Genomic DNA, 23,086 nt, shown 5'->3' with positions numbered 1-23,086 from the left:
CTAGCCTAATCATAATATTTAGCTACAACACCACCAATAATAGGCTGATCACCAATTTCACTTCGTGCCAGACCCTTGTCAACCCCCCTTAGCCACTCTAGCCTTCACCCACTCCCCAGCAGTAATACCAACAGCACTGTTATCAGTTGTCTGATCGTACCCCAGACGACGCAGAACTTCACTTGCAACCGGGCGCAACTCAAGATTGTCCTCCGGCCGAACAAAATACAGAACGCCCAAACGGTCTACATCCCTCTGATCCGCAGGTGGCGCAACAACACGGTGAATACTGCTTTTGAGAAAGCCATTCGTGAGGAATTGAAGTGAGTCAGCAAGATTCACCGTGATGCTTCCCGGATACGGCTTTACCCACTTCCACTCGCCCTCCGGAGTGCGAACCTGCAGCGCAGCGACAGGCTGGCGGAAGAGTAGAGTCAGGCTGCCGAAATCGGTGTGGCCTTTGGACCAAATGCCAGCAGCTTTCTCATTTTCTTCTTCAGAGCGACGGTGGTATTTCATATAGCGTAGGTGACAGTCGCTTTTCTCGTCGTAGCGGTGCACTTTGAGGAAGTAATCTTCTGGTAGCTCGAGGATGATGGCGAAGAGTGTGAGGAGTTTGTGAACGATTCCGTCGTGGATATGGCGCGCGAATGACTCAATTACCGGTCGGTTATGGTTCACAATATCGGGTTGTGGACGTTCAAGAGCGGGAATGAACTTTGGGATATTGTAGATTTCGGTCTTATCGAAAATACCTGGACTAATTTCCTGTGCTGGTTGTCAGATGATGGTCGCACTCTATAGAAGTGGCGACTTACTCTGAGACCCATTGGCTTATACCCATTATAGCCGCCTTTCTCAAGCTCGGCCCGATACTTGAGCTTCTCTTCTATGGGAAGATTGAAAATCTCCTTGCCGATAGAGAATTGGCGGTCGACATCTTCCTGTGAGAGACCGAAGTTGATGATATAAAAGAAGCCTGGAGTATGCAGGTGTCAAAGTAGTAAAATCGCGATCAATTGAAGGGATCCGATACCTATATTTTGGATAGCATCAAAAAGCTGTTTGGCCAATTGCTCCTTGCCGCCTGGTTGATCGAATTGAGACAGATCCAAGGTAGCGAGGTCCGCCCAGTCCACTACATACCATGTTAGTCATGGAACTCAATATGTTAATAATACTTGTGTCGTTTCGGTAAGGACGAGCGGATGATGAGATGCGTACGGTCAAAAGACGTCTCCGGGATCTGGTGATACGTGGGGATATCGGAGCCCTCATGAACTGGAATTGGTGGTTGAGCTAGAGCTGCCATGGCAAATCAAGATCCAATATGCAATGTAATGTGGATGACTTAGAGTGAGATTGTTTGATGTGGACACACTGGAGTTCGCTGGAATGGCTGCATCCGAGAGATGAAGGGTTTATCAAAGTCTCAGCTTTCTTGGCTGCGCAATTGTATCACCATTGAGAGATGGTGATATAATACCCTTCAACCCAATCGGCAGTTTTGAAAGTATTGAAAAAGCGCCCTCAAATTCGATGTTTCAAATGTGTAAGATCACTGTTCATGTCCATGTGGATCCCCACTTTGGCCTAGATCTCACCATGTTATCCTCCGTTCGCGTGATCAGGACTTTTGTAAATCAAGGATCCCTGCAAAAGGCTAATCATAACCCGGCGAAATGGCTAGAACTTACTTAGGATGACTAGCCAAATTATTTAGCTAGGGATATGACATTGTGGTCTAGGCCATAGTATTTGCAATAAGAGCAATTTATGATACAATTATATCATACTAAGTATTCGAGTCTAAAGTAAGCTTCTGGAAGGGTTTCGGAGGGTTTATGAATGGTACAAATCTAGCAATGACCACTTGAGCTCTACTCGGTTTCTCAAGGGTAACTCTTCGAGCTATTACCCCGACAAATATGGCAGAGAAAGCAATAGAGCGGGTTGCGTCCAAGGATTTGGGCGGGACGAAAGTCACTGATATTGCATTCACTACTGAGAGCGATGTCTCCAATGAACTTCATTTTGCCCGTCGTGGCGAGGAGCTTGCCGAAGCCTCATCGAGCCAGGAAAGCATTGATGGCTACGACCCAGAATTGATGAGTGCCAGAACATTGCTCACAGCAGAAGAAGAGAAAAAGCTGTTACGCAAGATTGACTGGCGATTGATGACACTTTGCTCACTTATCTTCATGTTTAAAAACTTGGACAGCAATAATGTGCGTATACATTCATCCCGAAAGGTTGATGTAGTCTAACTCAAGCTTGCAGGCGTCCAATGCTCGAATCATGAATGAGGGGACGGATCAAAACATTATGACACAACTCGGAATTACATCTAATGAGTACAATCTGGTGACAGTTTTATATTATGTAGGACATCAACAGCGCTCAACCACATGTTTTGTGTGATGAACTGATTATAACATGTCAGATCCCATATATTGTGCTAGAAGCACCATCAAATCTGTTGCTCAAAAGATTCTCACCCTCCAAATGGCAGTCAAGGATCATGGTGAGCTGGGGTACTGTTCTCATGTGTAATGCTGCCGTGAAAAATAAGGGTGGCCTCTTCACCACGCGGTTCCTGTTGGGCTTGGTAAGCTTCATCCAAATATTTTGTGTCTACGGGGGAAACTAATCAAGCTGTAGGCCGAGGCTGGACAGTTCCCTGGTGTGATTCTTCAGATGACTTACTGGTATCGCCCGGATGAGATGTCCTTACGATTGCTCTATTTTTGTAAGGCTCGAACAACTTCCTGAAGAAAATGATACTGACACAGAGTAGATATTTGTGGAAATGTGTCGGGTATCTTCAGTGGCCTTCTTGCCTATGCCTTTGATACTGTCTCTGGTGCAGGGGGGCTTTCTGGTTGGCAATGGTACAACACAAATATCTCTGATCTTGGATTTTACTGATAACTTTCTTCCAGGTTATTCCTCACCGAAGGCATCGCGACCGTCATTTTTGGTGTTGCCATCTGGTTCCTTCTCCCAGACTGTACGGGCCCTCCCTTGCACTCACCAACACAGAACACTAATCCCCATGTACAGTTCCGGAGACTGCGAAGTGGTTGACCGAGAGAGAAAAGAAATTTATTCAGGCGCGACTACCATCCAACTCTCCCCGTGCCAATGAGCAAAACTTCAACTTCCGCGAAATCATAGACTCACTAAAGGATATAAGACTGTGGCTGTTTACATTTATCTGGGCCACCTTTACCGTTGGAACGAACGGCGTCACCTTCTACCAGTCAACAGTGATCGCTGACCTCGGCTACACGTAAGTCCCTTCCTCGCGGCCTGTACAAAGACACCCTTCAATGAACATGGCTAACAGCTTCTCAGGAGCATCGCTACAGCCCAACTCCTCAACATTCCCATCACAGTCTGCGGTCTCCTCTTCATCGCCGCCACTGGAATCACAGCAGACCGCAGCCGAATTCCCCGACCGCTATACCCGCTCGCATTCCTTCTCATCATCATAGTCTGCTATGGTGTATTTGTCGCGTACCCAAGTAATGGCGCAATATACGCTGTGACACTCATCGGAAATGCTCTGACTGCAGGGTGGTACCCCGTCATGTGGTGCGTGGTTCACCCCTATTCCCGCAGTTGATTACTACCACTGACATGACAACAGGCCATGGCGAGTCCAGACAACCTCCCGATCTACCGGCTCCGCGTTCTCCATCGGCTTTGTCAACAGCTACGGCCAGATTGGGGGTGCGATCGGTCCGCAAATATTCAAGAGCAAGTACGCTCCCCACTACACGGTCCCTTTCTCGGTGGCTATGGGGCTTGTGGGTCTTTGTGCCATCTTGACGCTGGTCACATGGTGGGTGACTTGGGATACGGAGCGCGATACAAGGAGGCTGAAGCTGGCTAAAATCGCAGCGGAAAGGAGAGGCGAAATTATTTTGGAAGACGTTGTGGATAATGATTTGAAGAACCGTTAAATTCACGGATAGATTGTGATATACTGTTAAGTTAGATCATGGATCAACTGCGTTTCGACTCGACACCCAAGATAATGTCTTGACATGGGGCATTCGTGACTGATGGCCTTGTATCACCCATCCATGCTCACTCTCGGTGGGTTCTACAAAAAAAGGTCCGAGGGGCGAATCAAAATGGCGCGATTTCCCCGCGCTAAGAAATCCTCCGACTCCATACATTCCCCTCATGTGGGACCGTTCATGTGACCTGATATCAAAATAATCCCTTAGCAACAGGGCTATTAGACATCATATTCTTTACTTGACTCACAGCTCAATAATGGATTCCAGTGACCAACCAGCAAGACCTTCAAACGATCCCTACTTCAACCTGGGAACATTCGGTCGCAAAGTCACCACCAATTCCCAGGAAGCCCAAATATGGTTTAACCGAGCCCTGGTCTGGACATATTGCTTCAACCACGATGAAGCCATCACCTGCTACAAACAAGTCATCGCGCACGACTCAACCTGCGCAATGGCATATTGGGGAGTTTCCTTTTGCTCAGGCTCAAATTACAACAAGACCTGGGCACTATTCGATGGAAGGGATCGCGTGAATGCAATTCAACAGTGCTACTTATTTTCTCAAGAAGCATTGAGCCGCGCCAGTAGCGCGTCACCCTGGGAACAGGCGCTTATTCAGGCTCTTGCGAAGAGATACCCCAACGATGACCCAAATAGGGATCTCCTAGCTTGTAGCAAAGCGTACGCCAACTCGATGCGAGAAGTATATTTTGAGCTCGGTCGCTCCGACTTTGACATCATTACTCTTTTCGCGGATGCATTGATGAATTGCGCTCCCCGGAAATTATACGACGCCTCTACGGGGCTTCCGATCGCATCATCCCCAGTTTTCGAAGTGAAAGATCTGCTTGATCACGCGCTCAAGATGACAAATGTAGAACTTCATCCTGGGCCTGCACACATGTATATTCACTTGATGGAAATGTCCGCGACTCCTGAAGCGGCCTTGCCAGCTGCAGAGATGATTCGTGAGATCTTCCCTGATACCGGTCATACATTCCACATGCCTGCGCACATCGATGTTTTGGTCGGTGATTATCGGCGCGCGGTCGAATACAATTTAAAAGCCACTATCGCCGATGATAAGTTCTTTCAGCAGAATGGCGGTTTGACATTCTACAGCTACTACCGGCTACACGACTACCATTCTCTCATCTACGCTGCAATGCTCGGTGGGAAATCCAAGGCCGCGTTATCGGCGACTGAAAGGATGGAGGCGACTATAACCGAAGAGATTCTTCGGGTAGAAACACCCGCACTGGCAAATTGGATGGAATTTTTCAAGGCCGTTCGAGTACATGTTCTTATTCGCTTTGGCATGTGGGATGAATTGAAAAAACTCGGCCCACTCGAAGATAAGGAGCTGTACTGCGTTACAAATGTGATGCGACACTACGGAAAAGCGATTGCCCATGCGGCTACTTTTGAACTCGAAGAAGCGGACAAAGAGCGTGAGCTTTTTAAACTCGCATCAACGCTCGTTCCGCCTACACGCCTCGACTTCCCCAATAAAATCATCGACATTCTCAAAGTAGCATCTGCAATGTTGGATGGCGAGATTGAGTATCGACGTGGAAATCACCAGACTGCATTTGCACGATTACGAGACGCTGTCGTCCTTGAAGACGAACTACCGTTCGCAGAGCCATGGGGATGGATGCTTCCGGCTCGGCATGCATATGCCGCCCTTTCTTTGGAACAGGGAATGGTTGAACAAGCTGCCCAGGCTTATGCGGAGGACTTGGGCCTCGTTCCAACACCTAAGCGGGCACATCAACATCCGAATAATGTTTGGGCGCTTCATGGGTATCATGAGTGTCTTCTGCTTATGGGACGCCATGCTGAGGCAAATATTATCAAGAAGCAGCTTTCACTGGCTTTGGTGGAGGCGGATGTTGAAATCACGTCTTCGTGCTTCTGTAGACTTGGAAATGTTCCTTCATGTGGGAAATTCAAGGTGAATGGTTGCCATAATTAGAAATGTAACTGATGAATAAACTCATGATTATCTGCTAGATGTGCTTATCTTACTCTTTCAATTAAGTAGTACTCAACAATAATTAGACACAAGGATATCATGCAGCAGCATTCTCGACTTGCTTAATCATCCCCTGAACCTCATCGACAATCCGAAAACATGGCACCAATCTTCGCGCCACAGGGTCCAACGGACAAAGATCCAGCGGATCGTGATCAGCCCCAAAGTACTCTTTTTTCCGACACCGTCCCTCGAGATCAGGACAAGCTTCATGACCAACCATATGACGATTACGCTGCCGTTGGGCGAATCGTTTCCCCAAAGTAGAAAGTCGTTCGCCATCCTTCTGCAGTCCGTGCATGGCGAGACCGCGGAATTTCCCGCCGCTAAGTTGTAATGATATTTCAGAGGGAAACCCGAGGCCGGAGTCGAGGTAGACGACCTCACTCTCATTTCTTGCGTCAAGCTCGGCGCAATGTTTATATAACCATTGTATGTACCTTTGGTAGCTGGATGTTATTTCGAACATGAGTTGGCCGATGAGTAATACATTTTGCACTGTGAGTCGAGGAGGTTTTGAGATGTCGTAGCAGGCTGGACAGGTGAGTAGTCTTTCTGCGAGAGATACTCCGGCGCGAAGAGTTTGGAGAATATCATTTGACATGCTTGCTTGGTTTAGATTCCGGATGATGTCGGAGACCTCTTCATCGCATTTGCAGGACTGCGAAAAAGACACAGGTGATATATATGAATCGGTGTTATTTGATGGTAGCTCGAGGTCACGTCCTCCATTTTGGCATAGTGCTTGCCAAGGTTCGGCAGGCGAGGAACAGATGTCAGTGCTCTCGAATTGAAACGAATCGAAGCCGCAGTTTCTGGATAGCTCACATGGCAGTAGGTCAAATTGACCGGCTGCTATAAGTGCATCAAATGATGATTGGGTGGTGAAAGGTGAATGAGGAAAGATAGGCGAGAACTGGGAGGAAATGGATGATCCAGTCCGCTCAACTCTGCTCGGTGCCACCTCTCGTTGCTCTTGTTGGACGAGCTTTCTTGGCCTTCCAGGCAGACCTTTGTCTTTGAATTTACAAGGCAATGCCAGCCCACGACAGCGTGAGCAACCGGTCTTTTCACCTGAACATCGGAGCTTCCGTGACCCTGTTTGATGTTAGCTTCTGAATGCAATAATTGGGTAAAGTGGCTCACCTACGACAAGCTTCACAGGACTTCCGCTCCTGTCGAATGGTATTCATATTGCCGGCAGTAATATATAGACAAGCTAGCAGGCTAGAAAGAAGTTGAGGTGTAGTTACGGACTCCGACATTGATCATCCTGCGCTGACATGGCGTCAACTGAGCGGGGTCATACAGCGGGCGGGAGAAGCCTCTTGAGCAGATGCATCGGCATATCGATTATTTCGAAATTGAAGCTGAATAGATAAACATGATACTATATAAATTAGTGATGGGCTCATATTAAGGATCCAGCTTCGCCTTAGCATATGTTCAAAGGAAATTGTTGTTACGTCATTGTTGTGCGGGAGGATGTAGTTGCAGGTTGTCACGCCTACCTTGCTTATCAAAGGTGATATTTTGCTACGTAATGACTTACTTAATATTTTCCTGAATCTATTTACACCCATGAATGAAGTCTCTGAGGCTTCTTCATATGAAAAGCCCTTGAGTAATGGGAACTCTCGAATTATGGACGGAACGTTCGTTGCTGGCGGGTCTAGCGGGTCAATTTCCCCGCCAAAAAACATCCGAGCTCTAGAAAATACCCGAGTTGACTCTCAATAGCATTGGATGAAATTTGAAGTGTCCAACCTCCTGATCTTCGCAATGATTTTATTTGGGAGTCGTCTCAAATTTACTTGAAGCGCTGAAGGGTATAATGGTGAAAGAAGTAGACGCAAGCGCAGTACGCGATTATTGGAGGAATGGCAAAGAAATTGCCCTCATCGATGTCCGCGAAGAAGGACCGTATTCTGAGTCTCACCCTCTCTTCGCCATCAATGTGCCTGTGTCAGAGATTGAGAGAAAACTGCCTGCCCTGGTTCCCCAGCTAGCAGCTTATATCGTTGTGTACGACAATGGCGAGGGTTATACCGACCGAGCAGTCCACCGGATGAACGCGATGGGATACGAGAATGTTGATATCCTACATGGCGCACTCTCCGCATATAAAAGACACGGCGAAGTATATCGTGATGTGAATGTCCCGTCAAAGGCATTCGGTGAACTTGTCGAATCTATCAATCACACACCATCTTTATCTGCGCGCGATGTCAAGGAGCTGCTGGCGAAGGAAAGTGATGTGACGGTTTTAGACGCGCGACGCTTTGAGGAATATCATACCATGAGTATTCCGCGGGGCCGAAGCTGTCCTGGAGGAGAACTTGTGTACCGAATATTTGAGGCCGTGCCGTCTCCGACGACTACAGTTGTCGTCAATTGTGCCGGTCGGACACGGAGTATTGTTGGGACACAGTCGCTGATCAACTCTGGGATCCCCAATCGGGTGGTCGCCCTTCGGAATGGGACTATCGGTTGGACTTTGGAAGGGTTGAAGTTGGAGACGGGAGAGACGACGCGGATCCCACGGCCTTCGCTCAGTGCATTGAAAAAGGCGCGCCAATGTGCAGAGTCCTGGGCTAAGTACCTTGATGTCTCCGTTATTGATGAGGTTTTACTGGAGAGATTCATCTGCGACAACGAACAGAGCGAGATTACTTACTTTTTGGACGTGAGAGACCCGGACGAATATGCCCTTGGTCACATCGAAGGCTTCTCCAATGCCCCTGGAGGTCAATTGGTACAAGCAACTGACGAGTGGATCGGTGTCCGAGGAGCGCGTATTGTTCTTTACGATACCGATGGGGTGCGAGCGCGCATGACAGCTAGCTGGCTACTACAAATGGGTTGGGAGGTCCACGTCCTCGATGACAGAGCCACAATCCCCGAGAGAATCAAGATACCCAAGATCCCTTCCTGGGCCTCATCAGACCGTGGTGCTATTTCCATCGATGCTCTCCAAAGCCTCAATGGAGCGACTGTGATTGATCTCGCCCGCAGTCCGGCGTATAGAAAAGGCCATATTCCCGGCGCCTGGTTTGCTTCTGGACCTGAGCTTGTTCGGGATCTGAAGAAGGTCAATGGTCATGGACCCATTGTTCTGACCTCACCTGATGGTCTTGTTGCTGCCGCTAACTTGGAGGCTACGAAATCTCCTATGACTCGACAAATCCTTTATTTGGCGGGCGGGACAAAGGCCTGGGTAGAGGCTGGTCATCCGCTCGAGACCGAATCGCGGTGGCTGTCTGAGCCCATTGATGTGTATAAACGGCCATATGAGGGGACAAGCAATGCGCGCGAAGATATGCAGGGATACCTTGACTGGGAATATGGACTTGTAGCGCAACTTGCGAACGACGGGATTTCCGGGTTTCGTGTTCAGCGGGATCGGCGTGTGGAGCTTGAGTTGCTGGAACGAGAGACCTAGAAATTGAGGAACCAGATAAGGCCTGATAGTGATACGACGATAGAAGTGGGAATTGACTTGTGGAGAAAAAAAAACAAATTGGTTAAACATGGTACTCTTGACCAGCAAGCAGGTAGATGGGGAGAAGCGAACGGGAACAGAGTAGTGATATAGTATGAACCTTTCCGCATAAGCCAAGTCCGATTAGAACAATAAAAATCTTTCACCGAGGCAGGCAAGGAATTCAGTATCCCAGGTAATATACGGGATGCAAATTTTCAGTGATCAATGCCACAGAGACTAACAATATCTGTACCAAAACTAGTGAGAAAAGTAGGTCACAGTAGCTGCGAGTAACGTGGTACGAGATCCGTGAGGTCGATCGAATAGAATGTTTCATTTAATTGGAGGCTTTGGAAAACCAGTTACACCAACATCATGAAGCACAGAAGATAAAGTTGCACAGGCTAAAAATGGAGTCAATGTTTGTAACAAACGACAACAATCGAACCTCAAATATCAGGCTCCGATACTATCCGGCCGTAGCATCGTCAAACGTTACCCAATTATCCCTTGACTGTCTAGTCCTTGTGACAAGTCTTTTGGCAAAATCGGAAATCCTTCTTGCAGTGCTCATGATGCTCCATAATTTGGGGTTCGGTAACCGCCTCAGACCTGCAGTTGTTCCAAACCGAAATACAACTGTCCAAGCAATTGAAGCGAGGTGACATACCGAGATCGCGGCATGTAAGATGACAATTGGCAAAGTTGGTCCGGCAGGATAAGGGCTGAGCACACTTCTGACTGCAGCAAGTTGACTCGTCGTCCATGCATGTCACGAGACACCGGCCAAAAGAGGAAGACATGTCCTCCATAGCTAGCATGTCGTGGGTGACGGACATGCATTCCATGGTGTCTGGACAGGAGGCGTTCTCCTTGGCTGACGTGGCGCGAAGGATGGCCAACAGCACAGTGCCTATGTATGAACTCTTCATGATGACTAGTCCAGGCTTAGAGGGGTGTTTCTGTGAGATTGCAGGCGTTGAAGAAACCTACTTGAGAATTAAATATTTGTCTGCAAAGGAAATCAAGGAAATCAATTTGAAATTTGAATTCTGGAACTTGGGATGTCGACCGTGTAAAGCAGATGCCTTATATACTGAGTTTGCACAGGCCTAGCTGGTACATTTCATACAGATAGCAGGGTCACCCTTGTAACTAAAATGGCATTCCATCCACATCTGGAAAACCTTAACTTAGAAACTCCGCGAAAAATGAGTATCCTTGAACCATGGAGATGTCTTTCTTTTCTGTCTTAGAGAATTCCAGTGTCACAGATCGGGAGCCGCGGAAATGAGCTATGCTCGATCGCTTACTGGCCAATCATGCGTTTCCTGACTTAGATAAGATTATTTTCTGAGGAGCAGGAGAGACATACGTTGAATTCACGTCAAAACATAGTTGGAGAACAGGCTGATCAGCTAACGTGTCACTGTTATGGTCGGAATCTATTTATATCATGCAGTTACTCGATATTTGAGAGACATTCCAACCTGCCCACCATTAGAGTGTCTTCTCTCATCAAAGTGTAGTGCGAACGGAAGTAGACGTCACTGAGGCGCTTGATAGAAACAAAATCTACAGAAGTGAGTGAATAAGCTACATCTACCTGAAACTCCTCTAGGACCGACAATCAACTGAAAGATTCATTTTATACATATCTGTTGTTCTACAGATAGTGTTACATACAACCACAATGCAGTAGTACCAGAGTCTAAGAACATATATGTCTACCAACCGGACCTCCAATTTCAAACCAGAAACGCAGTAAAGCGCTCCGTTCTGAATATATCTAAGTCTAAACATGCTGAGCACGGGCGTGGATACGACGAACATGCTCCATGCTCCGCTTCCGGGAAGAAGCGGTAATAGTCAAAGTATCCGAGATTCCGGCCGTGCACTCAGTTCCAGAGGCGACGCTCTGAGAGGCATCCCACTCTCCGTCAACGCAGCGCTGGAACGCGGTGCCAGCATCACAGTACCAGTAGCCTTCCTCGGTGCAAGAGCCACTAAGAACACCAGAGGTTTCGCTGGCGGAGCTTGAGGTGGTAGAGGTGGAAGCGGAACCAGAAGCAACGGTAACCGAGGGCGAGGATTTCTCGGAAGGTGAGCTTTTACCTTCACCAGATGGGCCGTTGTTGGATCCACCCACACCACTGTTGCCGTTGCCATTGCCATTTCCAGAAGGATCACCAGTGGAGGCAGCCTGGGCGACCGAGGTCGTAGCTTCAGAAACCGAGGAAGTGGCCTGGGTTGTCTCAGCCTCTACGGCGGCGCTGGTGCTGACACTGGAACTGGCAGAAGCAGTTTCAGCAGCGGCCGCTTCGATGGATGTGGTTGCAGAAGAAGTGGCTGCAGCAGTAGCAGTAGCGGCACTACCAGCAGTGTAGAGAGTAGGGCCAGGGATATCATAGGTGGTGAGGGTAGCCCAGATATCCACGTAGATACCGGGATCGGTGTCCTTGTACAGATCTTCGCCAAGGATGCCACTGGGTGTGGCGGTACCACTGCCCGTGACGTTGAGGTTGATGCACTGGGGGTAGTTTTGGGCACCATCCAGATCCTCGGCACCGTGAAGAGCGATGATCTCATGGCGCAGAACATATTCTCCAGCCGCAATATCTGTGGGAATGGTAAGGGTACGGCTGTAGCTATCGGCGATAAGCTCATCGGTGGCCCAAGTGCCAGGAATGACGGTATCGTTAATCAGACCGCCGGCGTCGATCTTGAAAAATGCGAGGTCAACCTTGTCGACGTCTGTGCAGGAGCCATTGCAGTTGGCGAGGTAAGTAATCACAGGGCCGTGGTGGTCATCAGGCCAAGTGTTCCAGGTCAAGGTCACGGAGCCGCCAGGGGCGATAGGAGCGGAGAGCGCACCGGGAGCGGAACCCTTGTGGCAAACAATGTTCGAGGTATCGTATGCGGTGGGAGCGACGTAGCCATCGTCGGTGGCGTTGGTGGACCAGGCAATCAGCTCTGGGGGGTCGGACTCGTAGTAGTAAGTGTCAACGAGGTAACCACCATATGTAGTGCCGTCAACGACGATGCTGCTAACGTAGCCGTGGCCTGCGACCAGCGCGGCGGAAGCTAGGAAAAGAGCTGCAGTCTTTGTGAGAGACATCTCTGCCAAAAGAGTGATAAAAAGTAAAATGAAAGAATGAAAGAGACTTCAATCAATGAAGCTCAATAGAAAAGAAGTGAAGTTGAAGAAGCTCTGCTTTCTGTTGATCAAATGCAGGGAAGAGCATCTTATTTATGTTGATGGTTCATCGTCGTCGTTCGGTGGTTCCGAATGAACCGAAGGCGTGGTAAAGTGATCGCATCAGATTTCAAGTAAGCGAAGGGCTAAATGTTTCAACTATGGGAGGTTAAATTATAAGGGTAGTTCATGATGCTCCATATCTTGTTGAATCTGTTAGATCGATCAGAAGATACTTCACCATTTGCAATCCTTTTGTCGCCTCAACAAGGTGGCTGCATACCTTGTTTCACCATAAAGGTGACCCATCGCGAACTAATTTATGATCCTTTTCCTTTACTATCCCCTTGGCGAAAGATGCTGCAAGATTTGATGTAGACTGGATGAGCTATAGCATCTTGTAGTTGTTTTCATATACAGTGGATTATATCCCAAACAAACTCCGATTGAAGAGCACATCAGCGAACAAATACAAGTCCGGTCCTAAACATACCCGGCGGTAGCTTGTAGTTCGTCTCAATTGCCGGTGGAGTGAAACGCGCTAACGGCTAAGCGAGGTCAAAGATCAGAACTATACGATCCCCCAACCTATGCGGATAATCCACCTTTGGCTTGGCGCCCGTCCTCGTTTCATTTAACCTGAAGCATTGGATCACGTCCAACCCCGCAACTACCCTAAAATGCAGCGCTAACGAATTTGATTCTTTGACATGACGTGCTAACTATCCGACTGATCGAGCTTCCGCTGCTAAGGGGGTTTCCCGGCCCAAGTGACAGGACACGGGTTCGTACCTGCTACTATGCTCTGATGTGAGTCGTTGCAAATTTTATTGAAGACGTGAAACAAACTACTAACGCATCAATTTAATTGATATATTCCTGTCAAAATTCTCGACAGTGTGCCCATTCTATTCTTCGAGTCGCTGGCAATCATAGCCGAATCCTGTTCCGCAACCGCCAAGACCGTTTCTCAATTCTTTTCTCTGAGCGTGGACCGAAACGCACTCACATTCGTTCTCGGTAGATTCTGTACTTTCAGCTGAGAGTTAATACAGCCACCCAGCTCAAGTGCCATCATCGCCGTCGTCCCCGTGTTTTTTACTACATAGTCTACTTCAACTAATTTCCAAGCACATACGACCATAGGGTGTGGAGAACAGGGCTTCCCGTCCGCTCAGCCGTACTTAAGCCACACGCCGGTTAGTTAGTAGTATGGTGGGTGACCACATGCGAATCCTGACTGTTGTATGTTTTTGTATTTTTGTTCTCTTTCAATACGCGTTAGTAAGTATCTATACTGCGCTATCTTCAGTCCTTCACCTGAATACCCTGAAGCCACTATATTCTTCACCAGACGTCCTGCACACCTGAAGCGCTCACGTGTCCTTTCCCGCTCGTTTTGACCTTTCTATGTAGAGTGTTATTAAAGTCACAATTCTTACTCTAGTCCTACCGTTTACGGGACTGCTGTTCTCTACAACTTTATTTTATTAAGACTAGAACTTCCTAGTTTCCTAGTACTATGCTAGTCCCACTGCTCTTTGAACCCACTGGTTTGTGCTGGAAATACAGATTGTGTAGAGAAGCTTGAATATGAAATCGAGCGAATTACTGCCTTGAGCAACTGTCTAAGTGTATAATGTGATGATTGAGGAAGGCCCCGCGGAAGCTGTTACAAGTAGTGGTCTTGCTCTAGCTCTGCTTTGTGATTAACATCCTAGGACGGGCTCCAACCCAACCTTAGATACGCGTAGCACCTAGTAGTGAAGTAAGATTGTCGTTAGATTGTCGCCCCCCTGCCCCGGCGATCAGACGATCAATTGTTAATGTTGGTAGTAGTCTTATTTTTCTAGACAAATTCCTAATAGTGGGACAATTCTTGATAACGACCTAATCTCTGTGAATAGGAAATTGAGATAACCCTATTTTTATATATAGAAGATATTCAACAGATCTTGTCTGATTTCATTCCAATGTTACTCTATCCGTTTGCATGCATCTCTACGAAGTATATCCCCATCTCATCTTTTCATTCCCCGGCCTGTTTGCATCTTCTGGCTCACTAAAGAATATTCAAGGGCCAATCCCGTTTAAAGGATTTAGCTTATTGAAGATGTTGCTTCCATCATATTTCGCTTTGATCTCCAGTAACCGATCGGCGTTCACGCCGAACATGTCAGCCGGTGTCACCTTGTCTCCTGACGATAGGATGAATCAGCTTCAATCTTCAGGGCTTGACGGTCTCTAGGGATTTCTTTTGGGTTCTTGTGGCCTACTTACCCCGTGTGTATCCGACAAAGTTCGAAACCAATTTATCCGGCTCATGGCCTCCCCGTCTCAATTCATCTTCAAACATTGCTCGAATTCGCTTTCCCCACGAAACATTAGAGTCATTCCTGCTGGGATCGGTCCATTGCAGCATAAGTACTCCTTTCAATAGTCTATTACGCGCAGGAAAAGCAGACTCTGTGGTAGCATGACGGCAGATCTGAGATGGGTCGAAATAGTCGATTTCCAACGAGCTTCCAGCCATGTCAGCTTCCGCATTGAGCCTGTGCTTGATTTGTTCCATAATTTCCGAGGCAAATTTGGGCTGGACTGGTGAAGCCAATTGTACTCCGATGAGCATTTTTTGTCCTCCCGGAGGTATCATTGCATCGAGAGTGGTGTTGACCTCCGAGTATGGCCTCATTCCCACATTGTCTGTGATGCAATCTAGCGCGAGCAATTCAGCAAAGTGCCCTTTTCCTTCTTCTTCGGAGCCGTTGAAGAACAACACTGTGGTGACGATCGGGTCTCCGGTCTCAGGGGATAGGGAGAGGAAGCACTGCGCCGCTGCCCTCCCCTGAGAATGAACCAGTGCTGCATTGAGGGCCTGGATAACCTCAGGTATCAGATCGCACGAGTAAGCCCTCGTACCATTCCATACAAGGTTGGGCTGTGGGTGCGCTTGCAAAACAAACTCTATCACCACGCCAACGGTTGATCCAGCGCCTCGAAGAGCCCAGAAAAGATCTGGGTTCTCTTCTGCGGAAGCCTCGACTACACTGCCATCGGCAATGACCACCTTTGCGGCAAGAAGATTGTCAATAGTCAAGCCATACTGCGGGGTTAGATACCCATAGCCACCGCGCAAGCTGAGGCCCCCAATCCCTGTGTGGCTTACTGTGCCTCCCACGACTGCCAAGTTGTACTGAGCGGTTGCCTGGTCTACATCTGCCCACAATGCACCTGCCTGAGCGGTGACCGTCTTAGTGACCGGATCGACCCATATTTGCTTCATTCTGCTGAGGTCGATTAGAATGCCGCCGTCGCTGGATGCGGAGGTGTCGGTGGAGTGGCCCCCGCCCTTAATGGCCAGGTCGATCTGGCGATCCCGAGCAAATTTCACTGTCTTTGCTATGCCCTGTGCGTCTGTTGGGCGAACAGATACTCCCTATATCAGCCACGTTAATGTAATCCAAGACACTGTTCGGCTGGGAAGGCAGTACCGATCGTTGAAATCCAATCGCGGACCATAGCTTTAAGCTGACTTCGTACTCCGTCGAGCCTGGGATGAGAACAGTAGCGTGATCCTGAAGCTGAGACTTCAACTTCTGAATTTGCTCGTCCGTGATCTTCGAAGCCACCATAATGTACGAGGCGATTGTCAAGCTATAACGTGATAAATGTTTAGCCAAAATCCTCTTTTAGGTAGCAGTCAGCTCTTGATCTAAAACCTTAGCAGAAGGATTCGGAACAGCAATTTTGATAGCTATATATGCTCTCGGTCAGTGGCGTTGAGCGCAGGAAATTCGAGGTAACTCCAAAGTTACATCATTGGCGACGGGCCAGTTATCATGATATTGACAGACTTTACATCATGGTAACGCAACCCCAATAGAGCACTGCGACGTCAAGCACGGTCAAATAAGGGCTAGTGCTTCCTCAATTCGTCTTAATGCATTTAGGCGCTAAAGCCTGGACTGGCGTTACACAGAGAACTCTCAGACGCCGTGCGCCGTCACACCTCAGATCAAGGAAACGAAAAATTAATATAACACTAGGACATCAAGCACGAGCACACAAGGACTAGTACTTCCTCAATCCGCTAAATCCAGTCGAATGAATGACATGTCTGCTTTTGACACTATATAGTAGTAAACAGCTCGGACCAAAAAGTGGTCCGTGTACAAAGTAAAAAATGCGCATACCCAACGAGAGATAACCAGAGGTAGCTCTCCTTATGGCCTATCATTACCACTCATAAAATCCTGCAAATATGATATTCATGAGGTCACTGAATGGTAATAAAAAAGGAGGCATGGGCACAGACAGACTTGTGATGCAATTGTTGAATGACAATACAGATCGGCGCACCGAAGGCGACTATAGATGCCACGACTTTACATAGTAATGGCGGATTGTGGCTTATAAGCCCGAACACCTGGTTTGCTCCGTTTAGACATCATTTTGCCTAATCCATACGAATAACCTGAGAAAAGCAGTATTCTGCACACTAGCAGTAACTATTAAGAGGCCCTACTCTCTGACATAATACTAGGTACTAGGTACTCAACTTACTTTCATGGTTACGCTAGGCGTTGGGAAGGGGGAGATAAAAAAAGGGACCGTCTATGGTAATTCCACTTAGAATTTTGAAGCGACGCCTTTTCCTACACGGTCTGAATAATCAGGTGGGTAAAGAGGTGCCCAGACCACTCGTAAGAGGGCTTAATGGATTGGCGAGCCGCAAACGCACTGCATCATGGGCGCTAAGTTACCACCGATATGGAACCAATGTTATATGTTTTTGTTTATGAATGTTCTTCCATTGAGCCAAGAAGTGTAATTGTCACGCCCTTCACCTGAATACCCTGAAGCTCCTGTATTGTCCACCCGAAAGTCCTGCATACCTGCAGCGCTGACGTGTCTATCCCTGTCCGTGCTGACCTTTTTCTTGTAGGTCTATTATTAAGCTCACTACTGTTGGTTCTGATGTTGTCTGCAGATGCTTTTTTTTAATGGAAAGTGAAGTGCTTAGATTCTACAGTGATATTCGATTTACTTCTACACTCTTTAGACTTTGATTTCTGAATCCTTGCCCCACTCTAATCACAACCTTGTAAGGAAATGTCGCGCTGTACTGTGGTAAAATAAAACCTAACTACAAAGCACTATCTGGCTATCCTGGTTTACCGTCTATCACACTATCATATAACCACTTATGATAGTCGTTCATCTAGAGCTTATTCGGAGAGCGAAGTCCTGGATTTCACGAGGAAGAATGAATGGGTCTAAGGAAAGAAGCAGGAAGCTGCGCCAAGGAATCCGAGTAAAGACTGCGCATCACCTGACTTCCTGTCGGCGCTGCTGTCATTCCGCTTTCCAACCATCTAGCCCCGGCCCTCTTCAAGGCGGCAAGGCCCGTGGGTTTGAGTCGATCGTAACACGCTGACTGCGATGTGAAAATGTGGAGATAGTATGGCAGTAATATTAGGATGGCTGGTTGTAGACACCTGAGAAGGATTGATTGGCTGCTTGAGGAGTTGCCTGCTGGGGCCAAATCAGTCAGCGCTAACTGAGGCGCAGTGTAGATGCCCAAGAGCGACCTGGGTCGCCCTCAAGCATAACAAAACCAAGCGCCACAAACTCTGCTGCTCAGATAAGATTATATTACCTCCCCACCTTTCCTTGAACAGCTCATCTGCGCGGTCGCAGGGACAAGATGGCTGAAGTGATCGGAATCATCTCAGGGGCGATCACCTTTGCAACTGTCGTTGCGCAGATCTCTAAGTCGATTTTCCAAATAAAAGAATGCTGGAGCCAGATCCGTGACGCGCCCGAGGAATTGCAAGAACTCATCGCTGAGCTAGAAATATATGATCTTATCTTGCGGGAAATCGAACAAAGTCTTTCGTTGGGCCCACTGGCGAATGCCATAGGAACGAGTGCACATTTATCTCGGAGTCTAGAGATTTGCAAGAAGGCAGCAGAGAGGCTTCAGGTTATTTCAAATGAACTTGCCAAAGACCTTAGTCCGTCTAGTCGCGTTAGACGGTCCTACTCTTCGTTTAAAACAGTGCTTCAAAAAAGCAAAGTGGAGAAGTACAAGGCCAAGCTCAGCAATTCAATTCGATTGCTTTCTCTTTCGCAGCAGTGCTACTCAATGTATGGTTGGCTAACTTTATCACTGCCAGTTCTTTAGCTGATATCTCTACAGAGCTTTGATGCAGACACAACCAGTCATGGGTCCTCAGATCCAAGTTCAGGAGAACAAAAGTGACAGTAAGGCTCAGTCGCAGCTATTATTCTGCTTATGATATCTGACTATTTCCAAGAGAATAAACAAGAACCTGGATCAACCTCTGATGTAATTGACATATCGTCCCAAAAATGCACATATTTATGGCGGCTTGGATTGCCAATCTGGATCACCTCGAAGGTCTTTGAAATTCAAGGGAAAAGAGCATATGGCGGTTGGCAATGGGTATTTCGCACGTATGATTTTCTTTCACGGGGTCACCCGGTCTTTGATTTTGTTGCACATGGAGACCTTGATGGTCTACGTCAAGTGTTCTCATCTGGAAAGCTCTCCTTCTTTGTAAGGGATGAAATAGGGATGACTTTACTATCCGTAAGTGGCTTATCATCCTATCCCTTCACAGGAAACTTTCTAAACTATGATAGCGGGCTTGCTACCATAATCGATTCGAAGTAGCGGAGTTTCTACTGAAACAAGGGGCTGATCCAAATGTACTGGATTATTTTAGGAAGAAGCCTATTTCTTCAATAGGGCGAATTAGGATAAACCCTCCTCGGAAGTCACAGCCTATACTTCCACTTCTGCGATTGCTCTGTCAATTTGAAAATGAATCGCAGGAGGATCCTGAGGATGTCTTTCTCAGGAGTTTTCACAGGTTCAGGGGCACAGCAGAGGAATTTAATTTTCTCCAGCAAGCCTGCTGCCCGTTATTTTTTACCTTATCCGATGAGGAGCGCATTAGATTTGCCATTATGGAACTAGGTGCTTGCTTATCCCGTAATTTATGGAATGGGCCCTCCATTATTAGGGCCATTCTGAATGGGATCTCTTTTACGACTTCCAAATTTGAAGTTGTTTCTGCTACACTTTCTAACTTTGAAGTGCCACCAGGCATTGGCCCTTTCATCGGCGGCGCTCACATGATCACTTTGCCTCATGGTGTTGCATACTGCATGGGATGTACCAAGATCGACTCAAACTGGCCTCATGATGCAATTAAGGACAGGGCTATGAAGCAAAAAGTTTATGAGGAATGGTATATGATGTTTCGAGAAATGTTGGATAATGGTCTTCACATACACAAAGCAATGAACGGACTAACTCTGTTGCAAGCTTTCATAGATGGTTGTCTGCAGGTTTCTAAACCGCTTCAAGGCTCGCTTACGAAGAAGTGCAATGAAGCACTCAGAGCGCTATTGCGGGATCTTCAAGGTGCCGGTGTCAACCTGAAAGATTTCGGTGAGAGAGAAGAGTTGATACTGCAAGACCAAGGGGGGTATATTGATTTTCGAACTTTCGGTAGATCGTGGTGCTTTGTTATTCGATTAATTGGATTCTCATATGGCCCAACACCCGAGGATTGGTGCTTATGGGTTAGTGAGCCCTCCGATGAATTTGTGGGAGACTTTTGGGCAATGGTTGATCGACGTATGGAGATGCCGGGAGGATGGTCGGAAGACATACTCTTGTCTTTTTGATGTTACTGCGGTCTTGCGAATTCACATCTTTGAGATTGCCCCACATTAATCCACAGGGTGGTTGCTGAATCACACCAAATCTATAGATATAGGCAAATTAAAACTTCCGATGTATAGAGACAGCGTGTGCAAGAAACAGTCACTTATGTGCTAGTGGACTGACTAAACATAAGAGATATTCAAAAGCAGTTAGGAAGTGAAGTAAGATACGCATATTGAAGCATGTCGAGGCTACTAGGGGACTCAAATGAAGGTAAGAAGGGGAGACCAGTCACCTTCTTGCAGGCTGGGACAGTATCGGAGCACTGCACTACAGCGTATTTGGGTTTAGTCTACGTGGTATTGTTTTAGATATGAAGCACGGTCAAGACTCTCGTGTCACCTTCTTCAGACTGAAATTAGAAGAGCACGATGACAGTCAAGCAGACAAATCGATGGCAGTGATTCAGCATCAACTGCCTAGGAGGGATATGCAAATAGATAACTGGAAGCCAAGCTCAATGGATGATGTATGTTATAAACCGAGAGACATGTGTTTCATACTTTCTGAGACTGCTCACCAAGTATATACGTACCAGTGCCAAGTGTATGGGGATACCGCTCCCCCATCGAAGCCATCGAATATTTGAGCCAACTAAAAAAATGATATGATACCTTAATAATCAGTCAAAACAAGACCTCGGGAATGTAAGAAGCAGAATCTCTCTTTCAAACAAGATTCCATATAGTACAAACTATAACATTACTAGGCTACATTACGCTACATCCTAAACACTAAATTTACACTTCACTAAGCTCCAGATAACATGATCTTAACATCGCCTTATTGCCTCCTTGACTGTCGGAATACCATGGATCTACTTATACAGATGAGAACGTCTGTCAATTAGGTAAGGGTACGATAGCCTAGTAGCGGAGCGTAAGGCCTCAATGGTAGATCGATTGAAACATGAAGTGGTTCTTAAAAAATATAATCGAATATATTTGTGTGGCTTTCCTTATGTGTCTATCTTGCATTTATGAGGACTCGATGCCCTAAGTATAGGTCTTTTGTATCTAATTTTTTCCCAGCTCCCTGACAGAGAACTGATTTACTAGCTAAGCCTAGAACAGATTAGGTATAGAATCTGTACATACTAAATGAGTTCAAGACCTCTTAATAGTTAGATATGTTGATAGCAGTACTCAGTGACTCTTCTGGAAATTAATTAAGTATTGATGTCATCAAAATTGATTAAGAGAAAATCATTTTGTTTAGTCGTTATAGTTGAGCTAGCTGAAAAGTGAGTCAAGTGACGAGATCAAGCAATAGGCTTGTGAATCATTTTATCACTCTTGTGTGCAATTGAGGTCCTCGTTAAATATTGCCCTTCTGAAGTCCCTGAATGCGACTTGTGCATACCAATTTTGGCTCTTCAAGCGAAAGGCTGAACGGATGCCAAATAGGGCGGCGAGCCGCCTTGGACAAAATCGTGGGCGCTAGGTGACCACCGACAGAGAGTAACTGTTATATGTTTTACATGCTTGTGTTCTTCTTTGTTCTACACTCTGAATTTTTTGGGGGCATGCCCTGGCCGCCCTACCGCTTCAGCCCTTCACGTAAATACTTGAATCCCCTAACCGAATTTCCACTTCCCGCAGTCAGGGGCAATTACATTTTCCGGTTGGCCGCGATGGCTAACCGGTATCCACAGCCACACGGGCTTTCCGGTACTTACTGTAAGCTTTGTATCGGCCCGGAATCGGAGCTCTATTTCCCCCCCTCTGCCAATCTCCTATTGTCATTCAACACCATCTTTGGCGGTCCACTTGACCACGTTCAGGATTCCAATAGCGCATAATTTTGTGTGGCCTGAAATACCTGCGCAATATGTCAATCACAAGCTTGCCTTTGGAGCTATTGACTCGTATTTGTAAGTCTCTAGAGCCTCAAGGTTGGGGCGCGCTTAGGGTCACTTGCCGCCAAATACACGCCAACACACTGGAAGCCTATACAACGCGTTATTTCAAAAGAATCTCGCTCCTTCTCACCCGTGAGGGCCTTGGCCGCCTGGAGGAGCTTGCAACCAGTAAAACTCTTCATGGCTCGGTTGAATAGATTTGGATCATCCCGAACTTGTTCGAAGGCTGGACACACTTAGACAAGGCAAGTTTTACAATGGTGGACGATAGCAAACATTGGTTGAAATTGAGGTGCCGTCCAACAATGCAAGAATCGAATGAAATTCAGGCTGAGCTTGAGGCTCTATATGCCGTCTTCAAAGCTACAATGACTGAACACCGTGGCATTCTCGAATCCTCGGGATTTTTCGTCACCCTTAAAAAATGTCTCCCGCGCCTCAAAAATGCTGTCACCCTTGGGTCACGGTTTTACGCAACACAATTCCTCCTCAATATCGCAAAGCATACTGACTTTACCTGCCTGGGCTTACGTGAATTGAAGAGCCAGTTCAAGTTCAAGCATTTTTCCAATGTTTCATCAGAGGATGCCGTATATGCCTTATGATTTGGCATTCTCACAACTGCTTAACGCAATGATCAAATCCAGCCGAAAGGTTCAAGCTTCCCACACGTGCGGCCATGTCTTTTGCGGCAAGAAGTAAAAATCTTTT

The 23,086-nt window shown here is 47.1% G+C and overlaps 10 protein-coding genes across 10 annotated transcripts; 5 read left to right on the top strand and 5 right to left on the bottom strand.

Annotated features, from left to right (window-relative positions):
* Window positions 1-78: 78 nt before the first annotated feature.
* Window positions 79-1,312, bottom strand: N7503_007614 (uncharacterized protein; the record flags this gene model as incomplete). Its single annotated transcript, XM_057067161.1, has 4 exons — window positions 79-768; window positions 819-979; window positions 1,037-1,138; window positions 1,225-1,312. 4 exons carry the CDS (start codon window positions 1,310-1,312, stop codon window positions 79-81), a joined length of 1,041 nt encoding a protein of 346 aa, XP_056920842.1.
* Window positions 1,313-1,928: 616 nt separating this feature from the next.
* Window positions 1,929-3,968, top strand: N7503_007613 (uncharacterized protein; the record flags this gene model as incomplete). The annotated part of the gene is made up of 9 exons (XM_057067160.1): window positions 1,929-2,228; window positions 2,281-2,382; window positions 2,444-2,608; window positions 2,662-2,749; window positions 2,798-2,891; window positions 2,943-3,010; window positions 3,064-3,292; window positions 3,358-3,597; window positions 3,653-3,968. The coding sequence occupies 9 exons, from the start codon at window positions 1,929-1,931 to the stop codon at window positions 3,966-3,968; spliced, it is 1,602 nt and encodes a 533-aa protein (XP_056920841.1).
* Window positions 3,969-4,287: 319 nt separating this feature from the next.
* N7503_007612 (uncharacterized protein) lies at window positions 4,288-6,012 on the top strand (the record flags this gene model as incomplete). Its single annotated transcript, XM_057067159.1, has 1 exon — window positions 4,288-6,012. One exon carries the CDS (start codon window positions 4,288-4,290, stop codon window positions 6,010-6,012), a length of 1,725 nt encoding a protein of 574 aa, XP_056920840.1.
* Window positions 6,013-6,109: 97 nt separating this feature from the next.
* On the bottom strand, window positions 6,110-7,265 carry N7503_007611 (Zn(II)2Cys6 transcription factor domain-containing protein; the record flags this gene model as incomplete). The annotated part of the gene is made up of 2 exons (XM_057067158.1): window positions 6,110-7,170; window positions 7,223-7,265. 2 exons carry the CDS (start codon window positions 7,263-7,265, stop codon window positions 6,110-6,112), a joined length of 1,104 nt encoding a protein of 367 aa, XP_056920839.1.
* Window positions 7,266-7,906: 641 nt separating this feature from the next.
* Window positions 7,907-9,514, top strand: N7503_007610 (uncharacterized protein; the record flags this gene model as incomplete). The annotated part of the gene is made up of 1 exon (XM_057067157.1): window positions 7,907-9,514. The coding sequence occupies one exon, from the start codon at window positions 7,907-7,909 to the stop codon at window positions 9,512-9,514; it is 1,608 nt and encodes a 535-aa protein (XP_056920838.1).
* Window positions 9,515-10,074: 560 nt separating this feature from the next.
* Window positions 10,075-10,488, bottom strand: N7503_007609 (uncharacterized protein; the record flags this gene model as incomplete). The annotated part of the gene is made up of 1 exon (XM_057067156.1): window positions 10,075-10,488. The coding sequence occupies one exon, from the start codon at window positions 10,486-10,488 to the stop codon at window positions 10,075-10,077; it is 414 nt and encodes a 137-aa protein (XP_056920837.1).
* Window positions 10,489-11,351: 863 nt separating this feature from the next.
* N7503_007608 (AA9 family lytic polysaccharide monooxygenase) lies at window positions 11,352-12,674 on the bottom strand (the record flags this gene model as incomplete). The annotated part of the gene is made up of 1 exon (XM_057067155.1): window positions 11,352-12,674. One exon carries the CDS (start codon window positions 12,672-12,674, stop codon window positions 11,352-11,354), a length of 1,323 nt encoding a protein of 440 aa, XP_056920836.1.
* Window positions 12,675-14,825: 2,151 nt separating this feature from the next.
* On the bottom strand, window positions 14,826-16,384 carry N7503_007607 (FAD-binding oxidoreductase; the record flags this gene model as incomplete). The annotated part of the gene is made up of 3 exons (XM_057067154.1): window positions 14,826-14,950; window positions 15,033-16,188; window positions 16,244-16,384. 3 exons carry the CDS (start codon window positions 16,382-16,384, stop codon window positions 14,826-14,828), a joined length of 1,422 nt encoding a protein of 473 aa, XP_056920835.1.
* A 2,075-nt stretch (window positions 16,385-18,459) lies between these two features.
* N7503_007606 (uncharacterized protein) lies at window positions 18,460-20,474 on the top strand (the record flags this gene model as incomplete). Its single annotated transcript, XM_057067153.1, is given in 4 exon segments — window positions 18,460-18,902; window positions 18,955-19,019; window positions 19,031-19,368; window positions 19,422-20,474. 4 exon segments carry the CDS (start codon window positions 18,460-18,462, stop codon window positions 20,472-20,474), a joined length of 1,899 nt encoding a protein of 632 aa, XP_056920834.1.
* A 2,206-nt stretch (window positions 20,475-22,680) lies between these two features.
* N7503_007605 (uncharacterized protein) lies at window positions 22,681-22,980 on the top strand (the record flags this gene model as incomplete). Its single annotated transcript, XM_057067152.1, has 1 exon — window positions 22,681-22,980. The coding sequence occupies one exon, from the start codon at window positions 22,681-22,683 to the stop codon at window positions 22,978-22,980; it is 300 nt and encodes a 99-aa protein (XP_056920833.1).
* Between the last annotated feature and the right edge of the window lie 106 nt (window positions 22,981-23,086).

This window comes from Penicillium pulvis (assembly GCF_028828015.1).
Source record: "Penicillium pulvis strain IBT 33274 chromosome Unknown contig_5_segment0_segment0, whole genome shotgun sequence".
Classification (NCBI taxonomy): domain Eukaryota; kingdom Fungi; phylum Ascomycota; class Eurotiomycetes; order Eurotiales; family Aspergillaceae; genus Penicillium; species Penicillium pulvis.
Note: the sequence above shows the minus strand (reverse complement) of the source record. Positions and strands in the feature narration are given on the sequence as shown.